This window comes from Cnephaeus nilssonii (assembly GCF_951640355.1).
Source record: "Cnephaeus nilssonii genome assembly, chromosome: 14".
Classification (NCBI taxonomy): Eukaryota; Metazoa; Chordata; class Mammalia; order Chiroptera; family Vespertilionidae; genus Cnephaeus; species Cnephaeus nilssonii.
This window is the reverse complement of record NC_137085.1, coordinates 19494777-19522680: the sequence shown is the minus strand read 5'-3', so window position 1 is coordinate 19522680 and position 27904 is coordinate 19494777. Positions and strand designations below refer to the sequence as shown.

Sequence of the window (27904 nt, the reverse complement as noted above, 5' to 3'; positions counted from 1 at the left end):
TTAATTATATCAACAGGACGAATGTCAAACCATGTTGAGAATTTATATTTTAAAGTTTAAATCTAGTTAATATATTGTAACTGTGACATAATCCTCTAGGGATAAAAGTATTTGTGATGGCAAATGGACAGTACAATCATTTAGGTAGCATTTAGGAATATTGCTACAGTTACTTGACATAGATAGAAATCCATGTATTTATTAGTAAGGTACCTCACATCTTAAGAGTAAAAATTCACATGGGACAGGCTTATAAATATACATAAATCTCAAAAATCAATCACAATCGAACATGAGGTACATAATTATTATAAAACAAATATAACCCATCAATGTCTATTGAAAGGCATCATTTTTACAAAATAGTATTTTATAGACAATCTCAAAAAAGTATATTAATACTCCTGGAGCCAGACTGTTCCGGCATGTTGGCGCAGCTGTGGGAATAAGGCATGTGGGGAAGCTGCATTCACTCTTCCAGGTGGCCAGGACTTGCTATGTGATGAAATGGTAACTGCTCTAGTGACCTCGGTGAAGGCCACAACCCCTTCAGCACCCCGAGACCCGAGAGAATCGCTCACTCTCCAGAAGAATGGAACTGAACAGCTACTTGCCCAATAGCAAATATCTGGGGAGCAGGGGGGAGCGGGCTGAAAATATTAGTCAAAAAATCAGTATATTTTAAGTGAAAAACTCCAGAGATGAATGATTCACTTAAATTTGCAGCCCTATTTGAAATCACATCAGCATAGCCACTATTTTTATGAAAAGGAACTTATACTCAAGTTATCTATTATACATAGAAACAAAGAAGTCCAACCTGAAACTAAGTAATTGGAGAACTAGAGAAAGAACCGAATTATATACAAAACAGGTGGGTTGCATCAACATGCCATGTACTCAGTTAACACTCATCTCAGTTTCTTAAGTAACAGTATAGAAACATCAGACTCAACAATGATACTTTATACGTTCTTAACAATTCGTACAATGTTGATTGGAGGAGGCAAGGCTTAATATAGGATCTAGGAATCTTCTCTACAAACTAAATTTCTATAAACTCCAGGGTCATTTTGCCTGTAATACATACAATGTTTTTTACCTCTTGGGTTTTAAAGCATCCAAGAGTTCAGAAACAGAAACCATCTTGGCAAAGACCTTCAGATGGTCATGGTATGTACATAGGGGCATTTATGTATAAACACACACAGACCTCATCTTGTATGTACACATCTATATACAAACACCGAGAATAACCTGTTCACAGATCATAACCAATTCTGTTTAGAGAACAAAAAGACATACATTTATATACAACGAAGTATACACATCTCCGACCTGGGCCTATTGCGGTGGTTCTCAAACATTTTTCCATCATGATACATAAGGTAGATGACACTGTCACATGTGTAAAACATTCCGGCAGCTGCAGCAGATTTTGATAAAACGTAAAAAAAAAATGTCTGCAGGGAAATAAATTACTCTGAAACATGGTAATCCCCACCATGAAGAGCAATTCATCAGTGAAAGTCATTCACGGCTGCCACAGTTTAGGTAAAATAAAACGGCTGCTTACCCAGCGCCGACTTAACTGCCACCACTTTCCCATCAACTCTGGGAAGTCTATCAGAATGTAAGTGCCGGGGAATGCCATTATCAGGATAACAATTCATCAACTATATCTTATAAACAAATTACTCACTAACTTCAATATTTTTGCAATTAACCAGTAATGCATTACCAGCAGTGTACTTGACAATTGATCCTGATACATAGGCGTGTCTCCTGAGAGCAAGGGGAACCTACAGTCCACAGGCCAAACCCAACCTGCTGCCTAATTTTGAATGGTCTGCAAGCTAAGAATGGTGTTTACATTTTTAGATGTTTTTGTTGTTGTTAATCTGCACCGGAGGACATTTTTCCATTGATTTTTAGAGAGAGTGGAAAGGAGCGGGGAGATGGAGAGAGAGAAACATTGATGTGAGAGAGACACATTGATTGGTTGCCTCCCGCATGCAACCCAACTGGGGCTTGGGATGGAGCCTGCAACCAAGGTACGTGCCTTTGACTGGAATAAAATCTGTGACCCTTCAGTTTGCATAGCCAATACTCTATCCACTGAGCCAAACCAGCTAGGACTAGATGTTTTTGTAATCTAAAGAAGAATATTTGTGACATGTAAAAATTAGGTGAAATTCCAATTTCAGTGTCAACAAAGGTTTATGGAAATACAGCCATCTGTGCTCATTGGTTGATGCACGGTCTATGACAGAGTTGAACAGTTGAAACAGAGAGTGCAAAGCCTAAAATCTTTACCATCTGGCCCTTTATAGAAAAAGCTTGCTGAGCCCTAGGCTAGAGCTAAGAATGATACACCACTTCTATGGTCATCTCTCTCAAACACATATCCTTTATGTAGACAGTAAACTTAATTACAGAAATAGTAGTAAAAACCCCTCAGGATGGAAATCCACTTGAGTTGTCCAAACTTCCTGATTTCCTTAATGACAAAAGCCAACTTAAGACAGTTAAACATGGCTCCTGCATTTTGTCTGAAATCATGTTTACCAATTCACCTTTGAGATGACTGGGGAGCAATGAAAGGGCATTGGACTCCAAGTTAGAAGACCCGGGTTTTAGGCAAGCCACTTTTAAAAATTAATCAAGACAAATACATTTTAGTCTTGTCCAATCTGTGGATTAATTTTTAAAAAACACGCTTAAAAGCTCTAAAAATGACTGATAAAATAATCAAAATATTTTTAAGAAGAAAAAAAGCTGGTAGAAAACAAACAAAGGGTCTTTTCCTTATAAATTACTAAAAGGCGGGGGCGGGGGAGAGAGAGAACGAAGTACCTAGCTAATTTGAGTGTGGATAGTGGGTTCCACTTAATAAGTTTTACTGTATGTGCATGAAGGCATGAGTGGGTAGGAAATAGTACCACCTCCCTAGGCCTCAGCTGCCCCTTTGTAAAATAAGTGCATTGGATTTAGTGGTCTCTAAAGTCCTTGCCAGCACAGGTAATTTGTGCCAAATGACTAGCCTGTTTTTTCATCTGTATAATTGGATTAACAGAATCTATTTCCTATGGTTGTTGTGAGGATTAAATGTGTTAATCCACACAGAGTGCTTAGAACAGCACTTAATACAAATAGCTTGATTATTCTACAAAAACACAGGTGGGTATCTCCTCTGTACCAAGTACTATGTTAGAAAGTTGAATGCAGAGGTAAAATAGAAGTTGATTCTCTTACATTAGGTAAGAATGAATGAACTTGGAGTCTACAGGGTTTAACTCCCTTGTGTCTATAAATGGACGACACTCTCTGAGATGATGTTAAATGCTGTTCTCCAACCCAGCTCTGTGAATTCTTATTTCTGAACAATGATCATTGGTAAGAATGTCAACTATGTTTGCAGGGCAAAACAGCATTCTCATTAACCATCTTTCTATTTATGTTTCAAAAAAAAAAATCTCATCTTAAAAAAGTTTCTATGCCTAATTCCACAATCTGCAAAATGTTGGATTATGAGTTCAGTGTTTGCTAAAGAGATGACTTATGGTTTGATCACTGGTGGAAGAATATAAAAATGTTAGCCAGTTTGACAATATATATGAAATACAAGTCTTCTGTTCCAAAGAAACTTGCCACAGAAGTTTATTTATTCCTTCAACACATGTTTGCTGAGTGTCTACCATGTCGTAGTGTGTGTTACAATGAGTAACAAGAAATGGCTACTCCTGCATAGGGAGGAGGAGCCAGCAATTACAGTAAAGTGTGATGAGGAAGCCCAGTGTGCTATTAGGAGCACTTGGCAGGGACCTAAATCTACCTAGTCCAGAGGGTAGAATAGTTAAGCTGTGGCCTGAAAGATGAGCAGGAGTTCGTCAAGCACAGGAAGTGGATGGAGAATGTTTGGGCACAGGGAACATGAGAGGTAAGAAAGCAGGTCTGAAGAACTGAGAGCTGGGTCATAGCAAGTGAGGAGTGGTGACAAAAGAAGATACTGGAGGTGATCAAAGTGGCTTGCATTTTACACTAACAGCAGTGAGCAATCATGGAAGGTTCCAAGCAGAAATGTGCAAAACTGGTAATCAATTGGTGAAAACTGGTAGAAACAATTTGTGAAATAAGTAGCTTGACTTGAAATGTAAGCAGAAGGGAAATCCATTAATTTATTGCTTCCCTGCCAGCTACAGAGACTAGCTGAAGTCTCTCTTTAGTTTTAATCTATTTGTAGCTGAGATATAATACACATAAGAGAATGAAACAGAAAAATATTGGCTCTCTTATTTACAATGTGGGTACCTGCACACTCAGTATCTTCACTGCTCAACAACCAGCATAGCTGCGAAGGTGACGTTACAACCCAGCCTCGGCCATGACCAGAGGGCTTAGTTAGGCAGTGGTAGTCAAGTGGAACCAGGGACTTAAACTTCATAAATCCTACCCAGTTCCTTTGCTCACTTGATGTCGTTTAACCTCTCCCCACCTACAACGAGGATTAGTTCTCCTACGTCCCTCAGATGAGCTTGGTGAACTGTGCAACGTCACAGAAATCTTGATGTTTTTCTTCTTTCTGTTCAGCTCAGAAGAATTTGAAAGTTCTCTCAAAAGGTGGATTCTCGCCTGACATGAATTCCAAGGATGGCATTAGAAACCACAGTCTCCAGTGTTGTTTAATCAAAAAACCCACAAAGCTGGAGCCAGCTTTAAAGCAATGAGGCAAGCCAGAGGACTCCAGAGCTCTACAATGGAAATGCCTCAACCGCAGAACCACATCCAAGGATTCTTTTCTTCTAAATGCGCTGCTAACACAGACATTTGGAACAAAGGGAACCTTTGCGTTCCTTTGAAAAAAGGAACTCCATTAAGTCAAAGCATTATTATAAATTATGCTGACTGCCAATCCAATTCACAAGTCTGAGTGAATAATCTAGGTGAATTCACTTTACGGGTCATTTCTCATCTATAATAATAAAAGCATAATATGCTAATTAGACCAGACACCTTTCCGGAAGACCTTCCGGACGAAGCCCGGGCTGTGAGAGCCAAGCCCCTTGCATGAATTTTGTGCACCGGGCCTCTAGTTTTCTAATAATAATAATAAAAAAAATCTCATCTTAAAAAAGTTTCTATCCCTAATTCCACAATCTGCAAAATGTTGGATTATTGTCAAAATGCTTTAAATTTTTATTAAGATGATTTGTCTGTTATATTACTGTTCACTGGTAATCATTCCCACTGTATGTTACTCTGGCAACAGAATAGGCTGTAACCACAGATGAGTACCTTAATTTATAAAACAGTGGTTGAATTCTAACTGCTAACAATGCCCATATTTTCTATCATTAACATAATTTTCATCTTCAGGATCAGTCAACTCTGTTTCTAAGCTTTCCAACAGCAATAAAAAAAAAAGGTTTCTCGTAGCTACTCACTAATTGAGAAGAAATTTCAAAGAAATATGAACCATTTTCATATTATTGTAATCTCCCCCATTCTTCCCATCAGCTGTGTAATTATCCAAACGCACTTAAGCTTCATGGAAATTTGAAAGTTCTTCTGCCTAAAAGGCTGACTGTGAACTATGTCCATGCAGTAAAGTTCTCTTTAGTAATTTTCGAAGTAAGTCTCCTGAGCTGTGGCTGGAAGAGGAGAGGTGCTTTAGGGACATGATCCCATGCCTAGCTCTTTATCTACCTTGCTACCTGTTATCTGACCAAGTCACAAAAAGGCAGCCTTCTGGGTCTCAAACCCCATTCAGTAAGAAGGCAATAATAATATTCATCAAACCAACTCAGAGATATTGTGAAGCTCAAATATGAAAACTTAGAAAAGTTTTAAGTATTTTCCAAAAGTATGGGGTCATTATTAAACAATCCTCTTTGATTAGAAAAGAAGTTTGTTTTTTCTTCCAAAAAGCTGAAATCATGAGTCCTTTTATTTTTAAAATAATAGAAGCTAAAATTATACTACATATTCTTTAAAAATATATATATATACTAAAGACGTTCTAATCCATGGAATGTGTTGGCGTTGCAGCTGTGATTAAGGGGTTCCCATCAATAAGTAGAAAGTCAGGGCAACAATGAGAAGCAAACAAAATGGAGAAGAGAAGGTCTGGTAGGCAGCTGACGGCATAAAAATGTCTTCATACTTGTAAATACTGACAACACGCTCGGAAGTAGGTGGTGAGTCTATATCGTGTCGGGTGATAGAGCCTTTAAAAAAGAAATGAAAAGGAAGGGGCAATTAAAGAAAAGTACATATTGAAAATGATATATTATAACAACAGAAAAACAAAACAAAAATCTTTCATGTTGAATACATAAGCAGTGATTATAAAGATCTGGAATCAGGTATCAGAACAATCAGAATTCCTTACAATTGCACATATAATAATGAACAGAGAAGTTAGTTAAATTTATCCAAAAAGACAAGTTCTCGTGAATCTGCACACCCACTACCAGAACAATGCTATGGGTCTCCCCACAGCACCCCAGTTTTAAGTCTGCTACTTAGTATTGTATGAATGCTTACTTTTAAGGTCTCTAATGAGTTTTATATTATTAATACCAAATGGAAAACCATACTTTGATTTCAAAGAGCAAGAGCTACTAATTGCTTTCCTCAAATATATATTTTATATGTGGATTATTAACAACCCCTGAGTACACCAGACTCCCTTACAGGTGGAAGCCTCTCTCACATTGTCTGTGGAACATAAAGTGGTAGCTTGCTCAAGTTGGATGGAACAGTACAGGAAGTAGGAGGATTAAAATGCCAAATAAATGTTTTTTGTTAATCCTCATTTGAGGATACTTTTCCCATTGATTTTTAGACAGAGTGGAAGGAAGGGAGAAAGAGAGAAAGAGGAGGAAGAGGGAGAGGGAGAGGGAGAGGGGGAGAGGGACAGGGAGAGTGGGAGAGAGAGAGAGGGAGAGGGAGAGAGAGAGAGAGAGAGAGAGAGAGAGAGAGAGAGGAACATCAATGTGAGAAAGACACATCATTTGGCTGCCTCCTACAGGTGCCCTGACTGGGGCCGGGGAATTGAACCTGCAACCCAGGTGCATGCCCTTGATCGGAAATCAGACCCACGACCCTTTGGTGAGTAGGCCAGCACTCTGACTATAGAACAGCACTGGCCAGGGCCCAAATAAATATTTGAACAGAAAGCTTGTTTTTGACCTGGTTAGAAGTGGAAAGAGGGAAAGGCTGTGTTTAAAGGCTACTTCATAAGCTGATTAGAAGTGCCTGACCTCCTAACCCATATGAAATCCATATGGATGCAAGCCCTATGAATAATCCATATGAAACCTGGGTGAGGGAGACTAAGGCAGATGATGACTTCAGAGCAAAGGTCTCCTTGGGAACAGGGCTCAGGTAAAGGTCCTATCTGCCAGGGAAGCTGCACCAAACTTGACATGTCACTTCCCTGCTCCAGTGTCCATGCTGGCTCCTGTTAGCACAAATCAAACTCCTCAGGTTGTTCTCAGCAAATCCCTCCCCTCCCCTACCTGATGTCCCCTGCAGACTCCTAGGCTTCACCAGGCAGTTCTAGTTCATGCCTTCCTTAGAGAACTCTAATCCATGCCCCTCTTCAAACCTTAGCTCAAAGTTTATCCTCTGAGAGACCTTAAGAGCATGAGAAGTTTTCATCAATAGAGAGGTGTTAGGCCCTAGCCGGTTTGGCTCAGTGGATAGAGCATCGGCCTGTGGACTAAAGGGTCCCAGGTTCGATTCCAGCCAAGGCCACATGCCCAGGTTGCGGGCTCGATCCCCAGTAGGGGGCGTGCAGGAGCAGCCGATCAATGATTCTCTCATCATTGATGTTTCTATCTGTCTCTCCCTCTCTCTTCCTTTCTGAAATCAATAAATTAAGACATTTTTTTAAAAAATAGAGAGGTGTTAGGAGGGCGTCCAAGAGACAGGAAAAGCACAAGCCTGGCTGTGGGGTAGGAATGTGCCTGTTTTGTTTGGAGACAGTGAGAAGAACAGAAGTCCTGAGTGATCTTACCTGGCAAGGCAGGAAGGCCTGCCATGCGGGCTACTATGCCAAATGTGTAAGAAGATGAACTGCTGAAGTACGGCACTTTCCAGTTTGTAAAGCGATTTCAAATACTTGTTTTCATCTAATCCTCACAATAATTCTATAAAGTCGAAATTATTGTTATCCCCATTTTAGATATAAATAAATTGGAGTTCAGAATTTATATAAAGGCTAGATACAGCTACCATGGGGCAAAACCAATGCACAAACCCAACGTTTTAGACACCAAATCTCATCATTTGAAACGAGTTCCTTTCTCCAGGCTAAGATATGATTAATTTCCCAGGGTACTGAAAGTACTCGAAGACATAATTGCAGATCCACTGGTGTTAATCTGGGACATACGCAAATGGGAAAGTTGTCACAAAATCTACCTGAAGGCATCCCAATGTTTTTTCAATTAGAAACAGAAAAAAAAGTTTATGAACGCTCCAGACAAATCAATGGAAACAATTTGAAGGGGGGGTGGGGGAGGTAGATCAGACTGGGCAATATATAGTTGATAGGCACACAGTAAAGGAAGACGAAACTCCCAGGAGCCAGAAGAGTTCTCACACAAAGACTGCATAAACTGATGAACAAAAATAGATCCAGAGACAGAGAAGCATCGATCAGACCATCAAACCTCAGAGGGAAGGTAGGGGAGAATGGGGGTAAGGGGGAGAGATCAACCAAAGGACTTGTATGCATCCATATAAGCCTAACCAATGGACACAGACACCAGGGAGGTGGGGGCATAAGTGGGGGGGGGGGCAATGGGGCGATAAGGACACATATGTAATACCTTAATCAATAAAGAAGAAAAAAAAAAGACTGCAGTCAAGACATGCCCAGGCTTCTCAGGCCATTAGGCTGATCAGCTGGGAAATGCTGAAGACACAGCGTGACTTGGTTTTAGCAGCTGCTAAAAGGTCTCATGACATCCTCAGGTCTTTGTTGGGGAGATGCTGGAAGAGCCTTGCCCCCCAAAGGGAGGTCAGCAACGGACCAAATCCATGGGGGCTTGTTAGAAATGCAGGATCTCAGGCCTCTCCCCAGGCCACTGAATTGCATATTTAACGATAAAGGCAGGCGATGTCTGTGCACGTTAAAAATGTGAGGGGTAACGGGCTAAAATATAGAATAATTTGGTGGATTTGTGACCATCAGGATAGTCATAAAGTGAGCACACTGAAATGCCTGTCAATCTCCAGAGACCCTTTCCTGCTCAGTATTTGTTTGTTTGTATTTATTTTATTTATTTATTTTTAAATATATTTTTATTGATTTTCCACAGAGAGGAAGGGAGAGGGATAGAGAGCCAGAAACATCGATGAGAGAGAAACATCGACCAGCTGCCTCCTGCACACCCCCCACCGGGGACGCGCCCGCAAGCAATGCACATGCCCCCAACTGGAATCGAACCCGGGACCCTCCAGTCCGCAGACCGACGCTCTATCCACTGAGCCAAACTGGTTTTGGCTGTTTGTTTGTATTTAGAGCATAAGGGCTAAGAGTTATCACTGACTTTGGAGCCAGGCAGACCTAGGGTTGAATATTAGTTTTCCGTTAGTTAGTGGTAGTGCCCTGAGCAAGTTCCTTAGTCTCTAGAATCAGAATATAATACCTTTACGTCTCAAGGATGTGGTAAGGAATAAATGGGAGCAGGTGAGAATTAAACACAGCCACAGCCCACAGATAGTAGTCAGGTGATCTGTTTCATTCAGCACTTAACTCATCATATGTTATCTTGTATTAGTCAAGCTACGCATGTTGTATACCTTATCCATTTGCATGTCCGTGTGAATGATAAATCCGTTATAACCTGAAGGCAGGATCATATCTCCTTTTTTTACAATATTATCCCAAGAGCTTATCACTCTCTTGCCCAATAAATAACGAACACCAGCACAGGGGTGTCCAATGTTTAATCCAGATGCCAAAATGCAAGCTTACCCTGAATGGCTGGGCCCCAAGCAAACAGATAATACCAACTCAGATGCAGGTCGACAATTGTTTCATCTCTGGGAACATTCACGGGGCGTTTAAATCTGCAGGTGACTCGATTGTTCTCATAAACGCCTTCTTCATCTCTGGCAGGATTCCTCTGGATCTCCTTTGCCCACTGGCCTACGTTATAGAAGTGCTGTATGCGGACCCTGCCATTGTCATCATGGACGCAGGCCATGACGTCGTCACCACCCTGGCATGGAAAATAATGAAGAAAAAAGTCAGTCTTTTGCAAATTTCTCTGCTAAAAAAAAAATTTCAGCCCCAGCTGTTTGGCTCAGTGGATAGAGCGTCAGCCTGTGGACTGAAGGGTCCTGGGTTCGAATCCGGTCAAGGGCACGTACCTCAGTTGCAGGCTTGATCCCCAGCCCTGGTTGGGGCTCTTGTGGGAGGCAACCAATGGAGGTGTCTCTCTCACATTGATGTTTCTCTCTCTCTGTCGCTCCCGCTCCCTTCTACTCTCTAAAAAATCAATGGAAAAATATCCTCGGATGAAGACTAACAAAAAATAACACAGAAATTTCACTGAGAAGTAGATATCCCATTACCTCTGTCATTTGAAATCCCACCCCCAAAATTATTTTAAATACCATTAAAAAGCTTTCACTAAATGACCAAAGTTAACATCACAATGGCTGACATCAAATGCCTCCTGATATGATATTGAGAAAGGAATACGTCACCAGCTATATAGTATTCTTGCCAAAAACACAGAAACTAAACTAATCATTAAAAATACAATCAGACAAATCCAAATTGAGGGTCATTCTACAAAGAAAAAATTGGCCTATAATCATCAAAAAAATCATAAAAGACCAAATTTTTTTAAAAGGCTAAGGAACTATTTAATATTAAAGAAGATGAAATATACATGACAACTAATGGTGTGGTGTTCCTGGACAGTATCCTGGGTCATAAAATAAAAATTTCCATAAAGAACAGTTTTGGGACAACTGGCAACATTTGAAAATGGACCATATATTGGATAATACCATCAGATCAATGTTAAACTTCCTGAATTTAATAAGTAAATGAATTTAATCTCCAAAGTTTCCAGAAAATAATAATAACAACAATAATAACAATAATAGTAGCAGCAGTAGAGAGATAAAGCATATGTGGCAAATGTTATCATTTGTAAAGAAGTTCTGGAACCAGACAGTGGCAATGGTTGCACCCTGAGAATATAATTGATGCCACTGAATTGTATATTTTAAAATGGTTAAAATGGTAGATTTTATGTAATGTACATTTTACCACAATAAAAAAGTTATCAATTGGTGATTCTTATATTGTACTATCCTTGTGTGTAGGTTTAAAAACTTTTCAAAATAAGTAAAAAAATATTAAAGGTGTTCATCAATTCTAACAAATGTTCTACTTTGTGCAGGATGTTGATAATGGGTGAGGCTACGTATGTCAATGGAAATTTTCTGTACCCCGCTATTCAATTTTGCTGTGAAGATAAAACTGCTGTAAAAATAAAACCTAACCCTGGCCAATGGCTTATTTGGTTGAGCACTGTCCTGTACACCAAAAAGATTGCAGGTCTGATTCCTGGTCAGAGCACATACCCAGGGTACGGGTTCAATCCCCAGTCAGGGAGTGTATGGGAGGCGACGGATTGATATTTCTCTCTCACATCGATGTCTCTCTCTCTCTCTCTCTCTCTCTCTCTCTCTCTCTCTCATCAATAAACATATCCTCAGGTGAGGATAAAAGTGAGAAAAAAAACATATACGTGGGTGAAGATTAAAAAATAATAAAGTCTAATAAAAATAATGCACCATTTCAAAATAAGTTAAAGGCTATTAAAGGGGGTTCCATTTTGCTTTTCCTGTCTATCAGGTTTTGAAAAAAAAATTAACCTGTGCTTCTCCTGAAATAATAGGAGAAGAAAAGAGAAATCGGTAATGTAAAAGCCTTTAGGCAGCATAATGTCAAACATAAAATTTGAATGCTCCTCACTCAACCTCCCAGCTCTGAACCCCATCTTAACAGCTGCACCATGCCTGCAAATGCAGTCCAGGACAGGAAGTGGTCAGCTGCCACCCAAGCCAGCCCCTTGGTGTGGCACGCACCTGCTGTTTCTCCTATTGACACCCCAGTCGGAGATAAGAGATGTAGATTCATATTTGCGCAATCTTACCCGTTGGACCCGTTGTTGTCTTACTGCCTGGACTGGGAACTGAGGTCACCTCTCCTGGTGACCTCTCCAAGAACAAAACGCCCCGGGAGCTCTGACTGCCTGGACCATTCTCTCAGTTTCCTCCTACCACCCATCTACATCCCATGTCCAATCCATTAGCGAAGCCTGTCTGACCTCCAAAACGTATCCAGAATCTGAGCACCTCTCACCGCCACCACTGTCGTGACCCTGGTCTGGGCTGCCCTCTTCTCACTGCCTGGATCTCAAACAGGCCGGGGAAAGAGAAGTGCATGCGCCAGGGTGCAGAGGCCTATGGTTGTTTTGAAAGCACCCTGACACAATGAAGTGGCAAATGACGGGCTACAGAGAAAGGAGGGAAGGCGGCAGCAGAGGCATAGAGAGGAGCAAAGGCAGGAGATGGGCAAGCTGCCTGGGTCCCTGGTGGCCTGCCTGTGCCTAGTCACAGTCCTTTCTGCGGTCCAGATGTGTGCTCGCCCAGCAGAACTGTGGAAGACTGAATTGTCAGACCCAATTCTTCAGCCCCCTGTCGTTATATTACACACCCATACCTTTGCAGGGCCTCTCGGTAGGGGCTGTGTTTATCCAGGCCCCTTCCTTCTGGGCTTGGCTGTGTGACTTGCTTTGGGCAATGGAGTGAGTGTTAGCAGCTCTAACACGAGCAGAGGTTTGAAATAAGTTTGGGTTGCCCTTGCACTCCTGTCTCTGCCATGAAAATAGCATGCCTTGGGAGTTGCTGGTTGCAGAATGATCAGGGAAAAAACCTAAATCCAACACATGGACAGGAGCCAAGCCCCGCTGAGCCCCAGCCAATGCGCACACATGAGCAACAAATAAATCTATTAAAAGCCATGTAGCTTTGGAGACTTTCCTTGCAGGATGTCTGTGGAAATGGCTGATAAACAGAGGTACCATGAAACATCTTGTGTTCTCAAAACCAACCCTGCCTTCGTGGTTTAAGCTAGCTTGAAATTATTTTAACTTGCAACCAGAGAGCCATACTAATATACTCATTATACTGCTTTGCTGAGTTTCTTTGCTTTGTGATGCTTTGCAAAAGCAACCAAATGCCAGAAATTAGCTTCTTGGATTTAAAAGTGGCAATGGGAGCTTCACCATGCCCATTCGCTAAACTCTAGAGCTCTCTAAACTCTCAAGTCACACAGCAAACGAAAGAGAAAAATAAGCTTCTATCGTGATGTGCGTCTCACCATTTTCCTGTCTGAAGAGAATCCAACTGCCACCCAGCCATCTGTGTCTGCACTCAGCTCAAATTCCACATCGGCCCCTATTATCCGGTAGCTGAGGAAGTAGTCACAGGTCTCTGCATTACAGCCTGGTTTTCCATATCTATAAGGGACATCAAAACAGACGTGACTCAAGAGGGTAAAGGGGGTCCAATATATGGTGATGGAAAGAGGTTAGACTTTGAGTGGTGAGCACACAATGGAATATGATGGTAATTATACAACATGCCCCTGAAACTTATGTAATGTTATTAATTAGTGTTACCCCCCAATAAATTTAATAAAAAACAGACATGACTCCTTCATATTCTTATTTAAAATACATTAAAAGGACATCGATGGATCAGGCAGGATGCTAAGCAACATTACTGAATAAATTAGATCTTTGCTTCAAAAAACAGTTTCACTCAGTTGGGAGGGACCTCATAGATGAGCTGCTTCACTTTATCTACATATTAATAGGGGCCCAGAGATGGGAAGGTTGCATAGTGAGTCAGTAGCTGCAACAGGACTTGAACCTGCGCCTCCAAACTCCCAGCCAGTGTTCTCTACACTATATTAGTGTCTCTCAAATATTAGTTATTACTGAATTATTTCTGAATCCCTTTTAAATGAGAAAATTCTCCGAGTTAATAATTTAAATTATTTTTGTTAATTAGATGTATACCAATTCTTTCTACTTTAAATTTTGCAATTAAATGAACACCAAGTTGCAAATTAAATACAAATTAAATTACAAAACCAGGAACATTTAAACTGACAGCGTTCGTGTGATGGATGATGCGGTTTCTCTTAAAGTAAAATTCCGCCAACATACATATGGTATGTCTGACTGTACTATGCGGGGTCTTTTAACTGAGCATGTTCTATTAAACATGACTCACTCTCCTCCACTTTTATCTGAATGACTGCAAAACCCTGGCATGTACAATGCACCCACTGAATACCTCATCTGGTATTCACTGAGCATGGATGCATCATCTATTTATAGAATTTGCCTTTGCTGTATAGGTTCTAATACAATCACAAATCCAGACACTAAAGCATACAGCACTATAAGGTGTTTCTCCACAGAATCAGATAATGCATACATTGATCTTTTAAAGAAGCACCATTGAAATAAAGACACAAATTTATTTTATTTATTTATTTTTAATTTACCTGAGCAATGTTTTTAATTTAAAAATTTTTTTCCAATTACAATTGGTACTCAATATTATATTAGTTTTCAGTGTAAGCATAGTGGTTAGACAGTTATATTACTTCCAAAGTGATGTCCCTGATAAATCTAGTGCCCACCTGGCACCTTGCAGAGTTATTACAATATTATTGACTGTATTTCCTATGCTGTACTTTACATCCTTATGGCTATTTCGTAACTGCCAATTTGTACTTCTTAATCCCTTCACCTTTTTCACCCACTGTCTTCCCATCTGGCAGCCATACGTCTGTCCTTTGTATATATGATCTGTTTCTTTCTTGAGAACAGAAATGTAAATTTCCTTACAGAGGACTTGTGGGTCCTTTAAGAACTGACAAGCCCTAGTTTGAGGAACACTCTTTTACACCCTTTTTAGGGTGACAGTAAATTGTAGCAATGGGTGTGACCATCGAAACTCGGATGGAAGCTATCTGAAGGAACAAGACACAAACCCACTAAGTGCTGACTGAGGAGGGAGGCAAGGACTAGGCAGGGACTCTAGCAGCCAGGGTGAGGTATAAGCTCCAGACAGCAAGGAACTTGGGTGGAAAAGGTTAAGAACAGCTAGAGGAGGAGTGAATGGGCCGGAAAAGAGGTCACCCTGAAGCCAGCAGGGTACGAAAATTCCTTCACTTCTCAAAAATATCCCTTAGTGACCAGAATAATTCATTAAAGGCCATTATCCTTAATATTAGTATTATTGGATTATTTTTATTCCTTAGAATGTTCTGGTAATCCAAAGAAAAGCTCAAAACCCCTATAATTCAGTCCCGCTCCCCCTCTCCCCCATAGATCTTGAGCAATGGACCAAAAAAAATATAAATCAGAACTTTAGAACAGTGATCAACCAAATCTTTACTTAAGGACAATTTGTTTCAGAAAAAAAAATTCAAAGAGAAGGAAGTTTTGCAACAAACCAGAGCTAACTTTGTGGGAGGCCCACTGTCTCTACTACTGTTTTCTAGCTCTAACCCATCATGTCATGATAGAATACTATTAGTAATCATGGAAGGCCTCACTACAATAACCAGTGCTAGCTACAATAACCAGTGCTTAATGACTAGTTAATATCATACAGATGTCAATACATCATGACTATTTATTTGAAAAGGAATTGGGTATTAGACATGTTTATCCTTGTCTGTCTTGGCCATGCCCCTCCTAATAAACGTGAACATATTCTGTGTCACGTGATTCTTCTTCATACAGCCAATTGGTTAGGAATAGACAACGATGCCAATGGCAGCACAGTCAAAATGAAGCATGTCCCAGTGTTCCAGGCCTTTAAGACTGAAAACTGGGGTGGCTATCAGAAACAGGCCATATCCCTGCCGAAGGTCTGAAGGAGTACAGGCCCCTGGTTAGAATGGGCTGCATGCAATTTCAATTCTATCCTGAGAAATAAAGCAACATCTCAGTCTTAAAGTTATCCAACTCACAGGTCTACCAACCTAAAGCATCCCTTAGTTTTACCACAGTCATCCACTTTGATTTTGGCAAATGGATCCACAGGAGGAGCAGTAGGGAAAGGGTAACCTGGACAGTGAGAATAAATAATGGTTAGAAAGTCCAGTAACAACTTTTTCAATGAGAATTAAAAAAAATAATACATTTACTATTTTCTATCACACCCATCTAGATGTAGATATAAGGCCTCCGAAAAGGGCCCTGTGTAAGCCTAATCACCCTCTTCATGAGAGGAGAATACAGGGTACACCTCTTTGAACTGAGCCTTACATGTTAGCTGAGAATAAGTGACTTTTCCCTCATTTTACAGGCAAGGAAACTGAGGCACTGAGAGGGGGCATAATTTCACATGAACACTGGCTCACCACTGTGACCTGGGAGCTTAAAAAATCACAATTTTAATTCAATACACATGCCCCAAGAGAAAAAAAAAATAGCCCTGGTGGGTGTGGCTCAGTTGGTTGGGCATCATCCTGTGCACCTAAAGGTCACTGGTTTGATTCCTGGTCAGGGCACGTGCCCAGGTTGCAGGTTTGATCCCTAGTCAGGGTGTGGCAACCCACTGATGTTTCTCTCCCGCATCGATGATTCTCTCTGTCTCTCCCTCTCCCTTTCTCTCTCTCTCTAAAATCAATAAAAACATATTTAAAAAATTAACAATGACCCACTTATATATTCAGTACTAGAGGTTTTCCATTTATATATGTGATAATAGAATTTTTCCACCACTGCGAACTTCCATTTTTCATTAAGCTGCATATAACATTTTCATATCTCACTAAATTCTTTACACACATCATTTCTAACAGCTGTGTATTTTTATTGTAACATTGCTTGGCATCATAATGCATTAAAACATACATTGAAGGGCAAGCCTGCATTATGCTTCCAGTTTGTAACAAAAATAATTTTCTCCTAGACTGTTTCCTCGGTGTACGAAGGAGCCAAGTGTGATTCATCTTGTATTCTCTGCCCAGCATCAAGCCTAGCACTGGCCACTGAATAAATGATTGACAAATGAATAAATAAAATCACCCTATAGCATTAGGAAAATAAATACCCATTTTAAAAAATTACTGTCTTATTAGTTTTTCTTTTCCCATTATTTTGGTGTTGTTTCTTTTTTATTTGTAATGTTGTTTTTATTTTGTTCTATGAATTATCTTTTAAGGAAAAAACACACAAAACCATTGGACTGCATTTTCCTGGCACACAACTGTGTATTTTGGGCAGGGGTGGGGAACCTTTTTCCTGCCAAGGGCCATTTGGGTATTTATAACACCATTTGCGGGCCATACAAAATTATCAACTTAAAAAATTAGCCTGCTCTATTTGGTCAAACATTTAATGAACTCACCCCTAGTACCTTGGCAAGGCCTGCCTTAGATGAGATTTTTGTTTTTCTCTTTATATTGAACAACTGCTGAATGCTACAAACTATGCTGAGCCTCTTCATATAATGTTCTTCCTGGTATTTCTCACTACGGTGCGGTCCCAGGAGGGTGACAGACCCTGATTCCACGAGGAAGGGTTGGCAACTGCATTCGGGAGTCCCCTGGACTCGCCCTACGTGTGTCTACACCGGCTGTTCCTGAGCTGTTTCCTTTATAATAAAACTATACTAATTGTAGGGACGGTGCCTTCCTGAGTTCTATGAGACATTCTAGTGGGTGCCCCTGAATTGGTAGCCGGTTGGTCTGAACTGAAGACAGTCTTTTTGTGGGCCACCCCTTTCACTTGTGATAACTCTGGGTCATTAATGCCAGAAATAAACTTCAGTATACTCGTTGGGGCTGGCATCAGAATATAAGCAGGTTTTTCAATATTACAATTTTCCCTGGAGTTAAAAATTATCTATTTGGCATAAAATAAGTTGGGACTATGTGCCAGTATCTAAGATCCTGCTAGGTTGCAAAAAGTCTTTTATGTCCCCAAGACCATTATCCTAAAACTCCAGCATGACGACCTGGTAAGATAATTACCAAAAGTACCTGCAGCAGAACCTGGATCTAAAGTTCAGGTTCCAGCCCTAGCCGGTTTGGCTCAGTGGCTGAGCATCGGCCTGCGGACTGAAGGGTCCCGGGTTCGATTCTGGTCAAGGGTATGCACCTTGCGTGTTCTGGATTTCATTTCATTTTTAAGTTTCATGCTGTGACCTTTGACCAACCTCCCTGTCCTTAGCAAGCATATTGAAGCCTTCTAGTTGATGATTATCTGTGTTCCATAAAATGTAGCCATAAATATTTTTATTAGTAATGACTGGAATGGCATGACAACAGAGATAAATATCCAACTGGAAAAAGTATTGATTATAAGCAATCATCTATCACAAGACCACCAGGAGCTACTGCATTCTTCATCCTTTTGTCTTGTCAATCATTAGTCCCCGAGTTATACTATTGCAAAAAGTACTGCAACAGGTGTCCGGTAGCAGAGAATAATTTGTGCCAAGTGCTGGGCCGTCTGTCCCCTCTGGCTCAATCTTCCCCGAGGGAAATTACCCTATAATAAATTCTGTTACAGTCTATGGCAGTGATGGGCAACCTTTTGAGCTTGGTGTGTCAAACTTCGCCAAAAAGCTGAGCATAACTCGGGTAGTGTGTCACTTTGAGGAAAAAACATTATTTCGCAAATGTTTCATCCTCAGGAGCAGCAAATGTTTCATCCTCGGCATGCGGCCGCCTCAGTGGCCGCGTGTCATCAGAAATGGCTACGCGTGTCAGTGCTGACACGCGTGTCATAGGTTCGCCATCACTGGTCTATGGAGTTGCCTGGCGATCTAAAGACACCTTCTCGTTTGGGTGGCCGTTAGACCTTTGCCCCACCATCTGACATGGGGTTTCTACCTGGATATTCCACAAGCACATCAATCCCATAGCCCAGCACTAAGCTCCCCCACCTCCCAATGCTCTTCCTCCTATGTTTCCTATGGCGGTGAAGAATGCCACTGCCCACCAGTCTTCCAACCCTGAAACCGTAGTCCTGGGTTTCTCCACCTGCTATATACACTCACCCACCATTCTTTTACTAGTATTCCCACCCTAGAAACCTGAGCCTGCCCTTTCACACTGTACCATCACCTATCCGATCCCTCCACCTTCCTCCCACTTCTTCCACCACCTGCCAGCTTTCTAAAATGGGAAACTGATCTGGTCACAACACTGTTTAAAGACCTTTATTGGCCTCCCCTGCCCGGTCCCCAACATTGTTTCTTTCCTACACTTACTTGTCTGCCTTGGTCTTGAGATACATGGGTTAGAACCCCCAGACACGGCCAGCTCTTTCTTCTCCCCTTACATTGTCCATCCCCCATTTTTCATACTGGTTTTGGGGTTTTGTTTGTTTGTTTTTGCTTGTTCCTTTCCCTCCATTTTGATGGCTATTTTTTTAAAAAAATGTTTTTATTGATTTTTGGAGAGGGAGGAAGGGAGAAGGATAGAGACATAGAAACATAGATGAGAAACATCATTGATTGGCTGCCTCCTGCATGTCCCCCCCTCCCCGCTCCGCCCTGGGGATCAAATCCGAAACCCAAGCATGTGCCCTGACTGGAAATTGAACCAGTGACCTCTTGGTTCATGGGTCAATGCTCAACCACTGAACCACACCGGCTGGGCTTGGTGCTATTTGTTTTCTTTTTTGCTAAAATAAAAACTTAGATTGAGACCAAATAATATTGGTTTAGGGCAGTGGTTGGCAAACCGCAGCTCACGAGCCACATGCGGCTCTTTGGCCCCTTGAGTGTGGCTCTTCCACAAAATACCATGTGCGGGCGCGCACGTACAGTGCGATTGAAACTTCGTGGCCCATGCGCAGAAGTCGGTTTTCGGCTTGGGAGAGTCTATTTTGAAGAAGTGGCGTTAGAACACTCAAGGGGCCAAAGAGCCGCATGTGGCTCGCGAGCCGTGGTTTGCCGACCACTGGTTTAGGGCAAAAAACTCCCCCCACCTTTCCTTCTTCTCACATGTGCCCTGAAAAACTTCCAATAACTATTCTGTTGTGGAGACCAATGAAGCCACTTTTTCTCCCTGTAATACAAGAGGTACTTATTTTCGTGGTTGATTTTTTTTTCAGGTTCTCAATATGGTTTTGTGGTTTCCATCCCTGTCTTACTCACAGATACCATCTATTCCTTTCCTGTAATCCCTTGAGCCCGTTTTGCCATCCTCCACTGAGTGGTTAATGGCTTCTGGTTTGCTATTTATTGCCTCTAATTAACTGCTTGGATCACAGCCCTCAGGTATTAATGTAGTCCTTGAGTCCTTGATATTTTAACCAGAAATTATCTGTGCAGGTCTCTGAGAGCCCCTGCATCAGCATCTGTCTCTTTCTGGACTGCGTGAGTCGTCGTTTCCGCTCAGCGGAGCCACATCATGAAGTAAAGCTGTCCTGGGACTTTGGAAAATGGAAAGCTACACACACACACACACACACACACACACACACACACACACACACACGGAGCCTGTTTAGCAAAGCGTTCGCCAAGGCACTCCTCCATTCAGCAACCTGCAGTTCTCAACTGCCTACCTACCAATCCCCTCTTCTCAAGTCCACTCAGAAAAGTATCCCATCCCATCTGTCCCTCTGCATTTCCTAGGGACCCTCCGTTCCAGGCGGGCGGACAGCTTGCACACCTTTTCCTTAAAGTCAATCAACAATCCCATACAGCTCTCTGCTACTTCCTGGCTGTGTGGCTTTAGCTAAAATATCTAAATTTTCTGTGGGTCAGTTTTCTTCACTGTAAAGTGGAGAAAATTGTAGTATCTAAGTCAGAGTATTGCTGTAAAGATGAAAGTTAGTATGTAAAAGGTACTTAAAACAGTGCCTGGCACGTAGGAAGCACTTATTAACCATTAGCTCCAATTAGCGTTATTATTGGGCTAGATTCATGGTGGATACAAAGATAAATTAGATATAGATTATCTTTAAAGATATAGATTATTTTTATAAATTATTTACCTTTTTTGTGCTTTGTTTTATTTTTCTATCTCGGTTTCAGTAAAAGATTCAGAGATCATAAGCTATCTCCTGCCCATAAAAAGTACTGTATTTTCCGGCGTATAAGACGACTGGGCGTATAAGATTTTCCTGGGTTAAAAAGTCATCTTATATGCCGGAAAATACGGTAGAAAATATATCTAATCCATTATATCTAATCCCATCAATATAGTCCAATATACCGTATTTTCCGGCGTATAAAAAGACTTTTTAACCCAGGAAAATCTTATACGCCCAGTCGTCTTATACGCCGGAAAGTACGGTATATATATATATATATATATATATATATATATATATATATATATATAGTGTTTCTACTTTTTCTTTTTCACTGAGCAAGGTGATACTACAGTGAGTGGCCAGATTATTATGATCTCTGAACGCATAATAATCTGGCCACTCAGTGTGTGTGTGTGTGTGTGTGTGTGTGTGTGTGTGTGTGTATGTGTGTGTGTGTGTGTATATATATATATATATATATATATATATACCCAGTGCATGAATTCGTGCATGGGTGGGGTCTGGCCAGCCTGGCCAGGGGGAGGGGACATGGATGGTTGGCCGGCCTGCCTGCTGGTCGAACTCCTAGTCAAGGGGACAATTTGCATATTAGCCTTTTATTATATAGGATATACACTGAGTGGCCAGATTATTATGCGTTCAGAGATCATAATAATCTGGCCACTCAGTGTATATTTGTTCAAACCAAAGAACAAATGAAGAGATACTATAAATGAAAAAGTGTGTGTGTGTGTGTGTGTGTGTGTGTGGTCTTTTTATTCTCAGATGGTAACTGTCTATGCATCTCAAAGGGGAAAAGCATGGAGGTAACATTTGCATCCCAAATGTTTGTGTGTAGGGCGATGAGTTATGTAGCTGCATACAATATGCAGTCGATGTAGGCAGAATATAAGCAGATGAAGGGAACTCTGCCCTCCCAGGCCCTGCTCTTCTCTCTACGGCCCCACCAGCTCTTTCCCAAGATAGGAAAAATTGTGATCTGAACTCGGTGGTCAGGAGCGCATTGACTGGGCCATGTCTTACAAGTGGTCAGGTCACTGTGCCTGAAAGATAGCAACCAAGTATGGTGTTATCCCCTTTTCCTTCCTATACAGGGCATGGCCCCAAGGGCAGGCCAGCTACCATCACCCGTGTGGCTGTGGAAAGACTCAGGGTCTGTTCCTCAGGCCTGGCGTATGGGTCTTAGCAGCTGGGAGAAGAGAGCAGGAGGCTTGCTTTACTTGGGAGTTAACCCTAAGCCAACACCCAGCTCAGTTCTTGTTTTTGTTTGTTTTTGAGAGAACAACCAGAATAGGCTATTTAGCCATAATCATGTGGTAATTTGTTTTACATTCTACTGTTGTTCTAAATACTACATAGATTCTGGGCTAAGAACCTCAAGATAAAGAGGGATGCTTGGTAAGATTCAAGTCCTAAGACCCTATTCAAACTTCTGGCTGCAGGTGCAGAATGGGTGAGAGGGGCAAGCAAACTGAGGATCTGAATACACACTGCATGCCCTGCTGCTCCTGTGCAGTTACCTCACCTAAATGTCCTCCCTCTTCTGTCTCACCAAAGTCTTTCATACTTCCCAGCTAACTCTATAAAGCCTTCCTATGGCTGCAGCCCACCCTATGTCCATGTTCATAAAACTGTCTGGGTTATACAACTAACCTTATTCTCTCTGTAGATACATCTGATCTTGTTCTTCATTTGTTAGGTCCATGTGCCCAATGAGAATATAAGCTTTCATGTGCCACATCTGAGTTACCTGGCAGTGGGATAGGCTGACTATAAACAGAATATGTGTTAGATACTTTCAGAAGCAGATGGACTTTGGGATACTTACTCTTTTCCAGAGTAAAAGATTCTGCATCTGCTTGTTGTGCTCCCCCTGCCTCCCTCCCCCCTATTCTCTCCTTCTCCCTAGCCACATGGCTACCCAGCTAGAAGACTACATTTCCCAGCCTCCTTTGCAGCTAGGTCATATAATTATGTTCTTGACCAAAGGAATGTGAGCAGTAGTGATCTGTACAGCCAGCTTAAGAGGAAACTGCTTGCCCCGAACTTCCTTTCTTCTCCTTTCCTCAAGCTTGAACAAGGACATGCAAGCAACTCAACTTCCACACAGATGAGGACCAAGTCTTAGGAGATGATGGAGCAATCAGATGGAAGGAACCTGAGTCCATGAATGACCTTGTGGATCAGAGCTGTCCCACCAGCTCAGACCAGCCTGACTCATGTGAGACAAAAACAACCATCTTACGTAAGCCACTGCATATTGAGGACTCTGTTTCAGCAGTTAAGCCTCTGCCCAACTATTTTCCCAAATCCATTCTCTCCATCTTCCTTAATACAATAATTCCCATTTTTTAATTGGACTTATTACTTCCCAGCTAAAAGGCTACACATCCCAGCCTACTTTGCAACTATGAGTGACCACATGACTAAGTTGTGGCTAAGTAGGATTGTTATATGGGACTTCTGCATAATCGCCTTATAGTCAGTGATCTTCTTCCCACTTCCTCTTTCCTACTGTCTGGAAAGTGAATGTAATGGCTGGAGATCATGCAGCCATTTTGGCCCATGAAGTCACACGCTAAGAATTGTGAAGAAGCCCTAACCGGTTTGGCTCAGTGGATAGTGCGTCCGCCTGCGGACTCAAGGGTCCCAGGTTCGATTCCGGTCAAGGGCATGTACCTTGGTTGTGGGCACATCCCCAGTAGGGAGTGTGCAGGAGGCAGCTGGTTGATGTTTCTCTCTCATCAATGTTTCTAACTCTCTATCCCTCTCCCTTCCTCTCTGTAAAAAAATCAATAAAATATATATTTAAAAAAAAGAGAGAGATCCAGGGTCTCTGATGACCGGTTCTGGGCTGCCTACTTCCAGATTTCTGTATATGACAGAGAAACTTCTATCTTATTTAAGCTATTAATCTTTATTTGGTGTAGGTAGCTAAACCTAATCCTCAGCAACAGATATATCCAGTACATATTAGTTGCTGGGACACACATTTCAAATCCTAATATATATATATATATATATATATATATATATATATATATATATACACACACACACACACACACACACACACACACACTATTTTTTTTTTTTACACTATTCCTCCTAGCAGAAGAAAATGAAAACGACTACTTTCCAAATGGCAGGAAAAGAGGCCAGCTTCCCTTCCTTCCGAGCAGAATCACTGGCTTTGTGCTCACTGAAGCATCCCCGCGGGGAGGTCTATGGCTGACAAACCCCAGTCTCCGGGCCCAGCAGGCCCCACAATGGTGGCTCACACCAGGGGACCCTAACAGGCCGGGTAGAAAAGGAGTGGGTGGAGGCGGGGAAGGAGAAGTGACCCAGCGCTGGCGGCGGGGCAGTGAGCGCGCACAGAACACGGAGAGGTCAGGGCGCTTGCCTTTGCGAATCTAGGTCAGTACTAGATTCGGGGAGGAAATAAGGCAGCATCTCTTTGAAGTCTGGATTTCTGCTTTCCGCCGGCTGCTCCAATCTCACACAGCCCGGGCCAGATGGCACCCCCCCCCCCCCCAACCTGGCCGAGAGGGTGGAGGCCAGGTGCTGAACACGGGAGGGGTGTGTGGGGGGGGAAGCCCACCTGTCCGCAGCTTCGCAGGACTTGGCTGGCACCCTCCCCCGCCCGGCCTCAGTCTCCCCACCTGCAAAGCGGACAGCTCTTCGGGCCCCTTCACCAGGCGGATGGGGGTCTGCGCGCTGCGCTCTCTGCCCGGCCTCGGCTGCGCTAGGCTGCCTCCATGCGCATCCTTTCCAACTCCCCACCCTCGCTCCCGCCGCCGCCGCCCCCGCTCCGCACCCGGGTCTCCCCTCCCGCCCCCCGGCACCCCCCCAGCCTCACCTTCCTCCGACAGGTAGCGCAGGTCGTAGAACTCCCCGGCGAAGGTGCCGTAGGAGGAGTCGTGGCGCCGCACCGCTTCGTCGGCGCCCGCGTCGCCCCGCACGCGGCCTCGGGGTCCCCGGCCCCCCGGCCCCGCGCCGTCGTCCCCGGGGCTGGCGGCACAGGCGGCGGGCCCCGCCAGCAGCAGCAAGAACAGCGGCGCCCAGACCCCCCGGCTCTGCCCCGGCGGCCGCGCCATCGCCGCGCACCGAGCCCTCAGCCTGGCCGCTCGGGCCGCTGCGGGGGCGCCGCGGGCGCGGGGCCGGGACCTCGCCGCCGCCTCCGCCGCCGCCAGCACGCGCCGGCCCGTCCCCCGCCCGCAGCCCGCGCAGCCGCGGAACCGCCTGCCCCCGCCGCCTCCCCGCCTCGGTCTGCGCATCCTCGCCTGGGCCCGAAGCCTCCCCCTTTTCCCTGCCATCCTGTCCTCCTCGCCCGCACTCTCCTTCTCAGCCCCCACCCCGCCCGTCCTTCCTCCCAGCTCCCCCTTTCTCCTCCTCGCCCTGCGCGTGGCCCCCGCGGACGCAGGGGTGGCCCTCCCGGACTTGCTCTTCAGAACGTGGTCCTCAGCTCAGCAGCTCAGCACCCCCCCGTTTGTGAGCGCCACTAACCTCGCCGCACTGCAGGCTTCGGCTGTCAGGGTCTGCACTTCACCCAGGTCCCCCCAAGATCCCAAATGCACGCGCAGGTGTAAGAAGTGCTCCCCTGGAAGGGTTACCTTGGACCCACCTTGTCAGAACTGCTGCCTCCCCCACCTCGTTCAGACACTTTTTGGTTTATATAAAGCACTTACTGTACCCATTATGCCCTGGCAGCATCACAGGAGGAGATTGAAATAGCAAGAGCCCCACTCGAGGTGAACCGAGGGGCTCTGAGCCAGGGGGACACTGGAGCCCAGCTCTTTGGGCTGGAGGCACCTGCTTCCTCTCCAGACTTGTGGAGTGTGGCACCAGCAGAGGCTGCTGGGGCCTGTGTATAACCCGCCCCCTTCAGAGCGAGGCAGCCGGTACTCTGGTTCCCCCGCAGCAAGCTTTGTACCAGGCCTGATGGCCACGCTGAATGCTCAGCTCTCTCAAATCCGTTCCTGCCGCTTGCAATTCACGTTGGTTGTTTACTCAGCTGCCCCTTTATTCCCACCAAGCACTTAACTGCGTGCCAGGCCCCGGAGTTCTTCTCTAGAGGTGGTTTTGGAGTGATAACCTATTCAAACTAAGCTGTCTTCCGTTAGAAAACATGGACACCGTTCCTTTTATGCTGGTATTGCAGAGTCAGCATTTTTGCCTGCTTTTCTTTTTTTTCTTTTTTCTTTTCGTTATTTTTCTTGCATGAGCAAATAAAGTAATGATGGAGACAGAAAAGCATGGAGAGGTTCCAAATGCAGACCCAGAAGTCAGCTTGTGTGGAGTGGTGACCTCCATGATGACCAGGAAGTTTAAATAAGATGGTATAGGTAAGAATTAAAAGGGTTCAAGGCTACTGGTGGCATGAATGAATACACAAGGTTGCAAAATACAAACATTCAAAAAGAAACTAGTGACTGCAAGGGAGACGGGAGAGAGTGCTGGTGGAGAAATAGTGAAAAGTGCTGTGAGACTCAGGGATCAAGTGTTGGCTCTTGGGTATCAGCGGACATTGTCAGGGGGATGTTCAGTTAGAACTTAAACATGTTTATCCCGACGGGTGAATCAGGTGTAATTCATGAAACACTTTCGGCTTCGCGAGGTCTCCCAATATACCAGCTGTTGCAAGAAGTCAGATTTATTGCTTGAAAAAAGGTAAGATGAACTACAACTATTTAACAATCAAAACAAAGAGACTTTGCCCCCCCCCCAAAAAAAACAGCTTTGTAATGTATAAAATTCTAAAATACAAAGAAGGCAATCGATTGAAAAAATCTATAAACATGTAATGCTAAAAAAAAAAAAAAAAAAAAAAGAACACGAAAACCCTACTTCTTAAAAATTGAAATTCCTTTCTTTTCTTCTCCTATTCACCAGGGAAGGTATAGTCAGTTTTAAATGGATCAACATTTAGAAAAAAAACCACAGCAAACCAAAAACAAACACATTTCTGATTTCAGTGTTGATTCTCTGGTTTGGGAACCTGAGCTTGTTATCTATTGCTGTTTTATTCCCCTTTTTTCTCTTTTGTGCACATTTTCTGGGAGGAAACTTTCCCTGAATATTCTGAGACCACTGGCTGAGCAAGAGCCAGCTACTCACACAAGGACCTGGAGATGAACCTGAGCTTAATTTCACTTTTAGAAGAAACCACCTTTATTTTCTCTTCTCATCAAAGCCACTTCACTACAACAACTTTTTCTCCCATTATAAAAACTCTCCCAAATCAGTGCTGCATCTCAGTATCTGACCAATAATGGATGTGCCCATGCTCTGTCTAGTAATAAATGTGATTTTTCCATTTTTGATGGCTTAAGGAGTAAAAACTGTGATCCTGGCAGCTTCTCCAAAGTTAAACAAAAGTTCCCAGGTGACCAAACTATTCCAATCTCAGCTATACACCCAAGAGAATGGAAAACATATATTCACCCCAAAACTTGTACACAAATGTTTGTATTATTCATAATAGCCAAAAAGTGGTGGCATCCCAAATGTCTGTCAATTGATAAATGGATAAACAAAGGTGTGATATTCATACAATGGAATATTACTCAGCCATGAAAAGGTGGTATGTTCATACAATGGAATATTACTCAGCCATAAAAAGGAATGAAGTACTAATAAACCTTGAAAACATTGTGGTAAGTGAAAGAAGCCAGACACAAGGGACCACATATTGTGTGATTCCATGTATACGAAGTATACAGAATAGGCAAATCCTTAGGCAGAAATTAGGA

General features: G+C 42.9%; 1 protein-coding gene across 1 annotated transcript; it reads right to left on the bottom strand.

The window, feature by feature from the left end:
- FRRS1L (ferric chelate reductase 1 like) lies at positions 1-25313 on the bottom strand. The gene is made up of 5 exons (XM_079791257.1): positions 25012-25313; positions 16112-16196; positions 13424-13562; positions 9992-10238; positions 1-6227 (listed from the first exon to the last, which is right to left on the bottom strand). Exons 1-5 carry the CDS (start codon positions 25247-25249, stop codon positions 6055-6057), a joined length of 882 nt encoding a protein of 293 aa, XP_079647383.1. The 5' UTR covers positions 25250-25313; the 3' UTR covers positions 1-6054.
- Positions 25314-27904: the final 2591 nt, after the last annotated feature.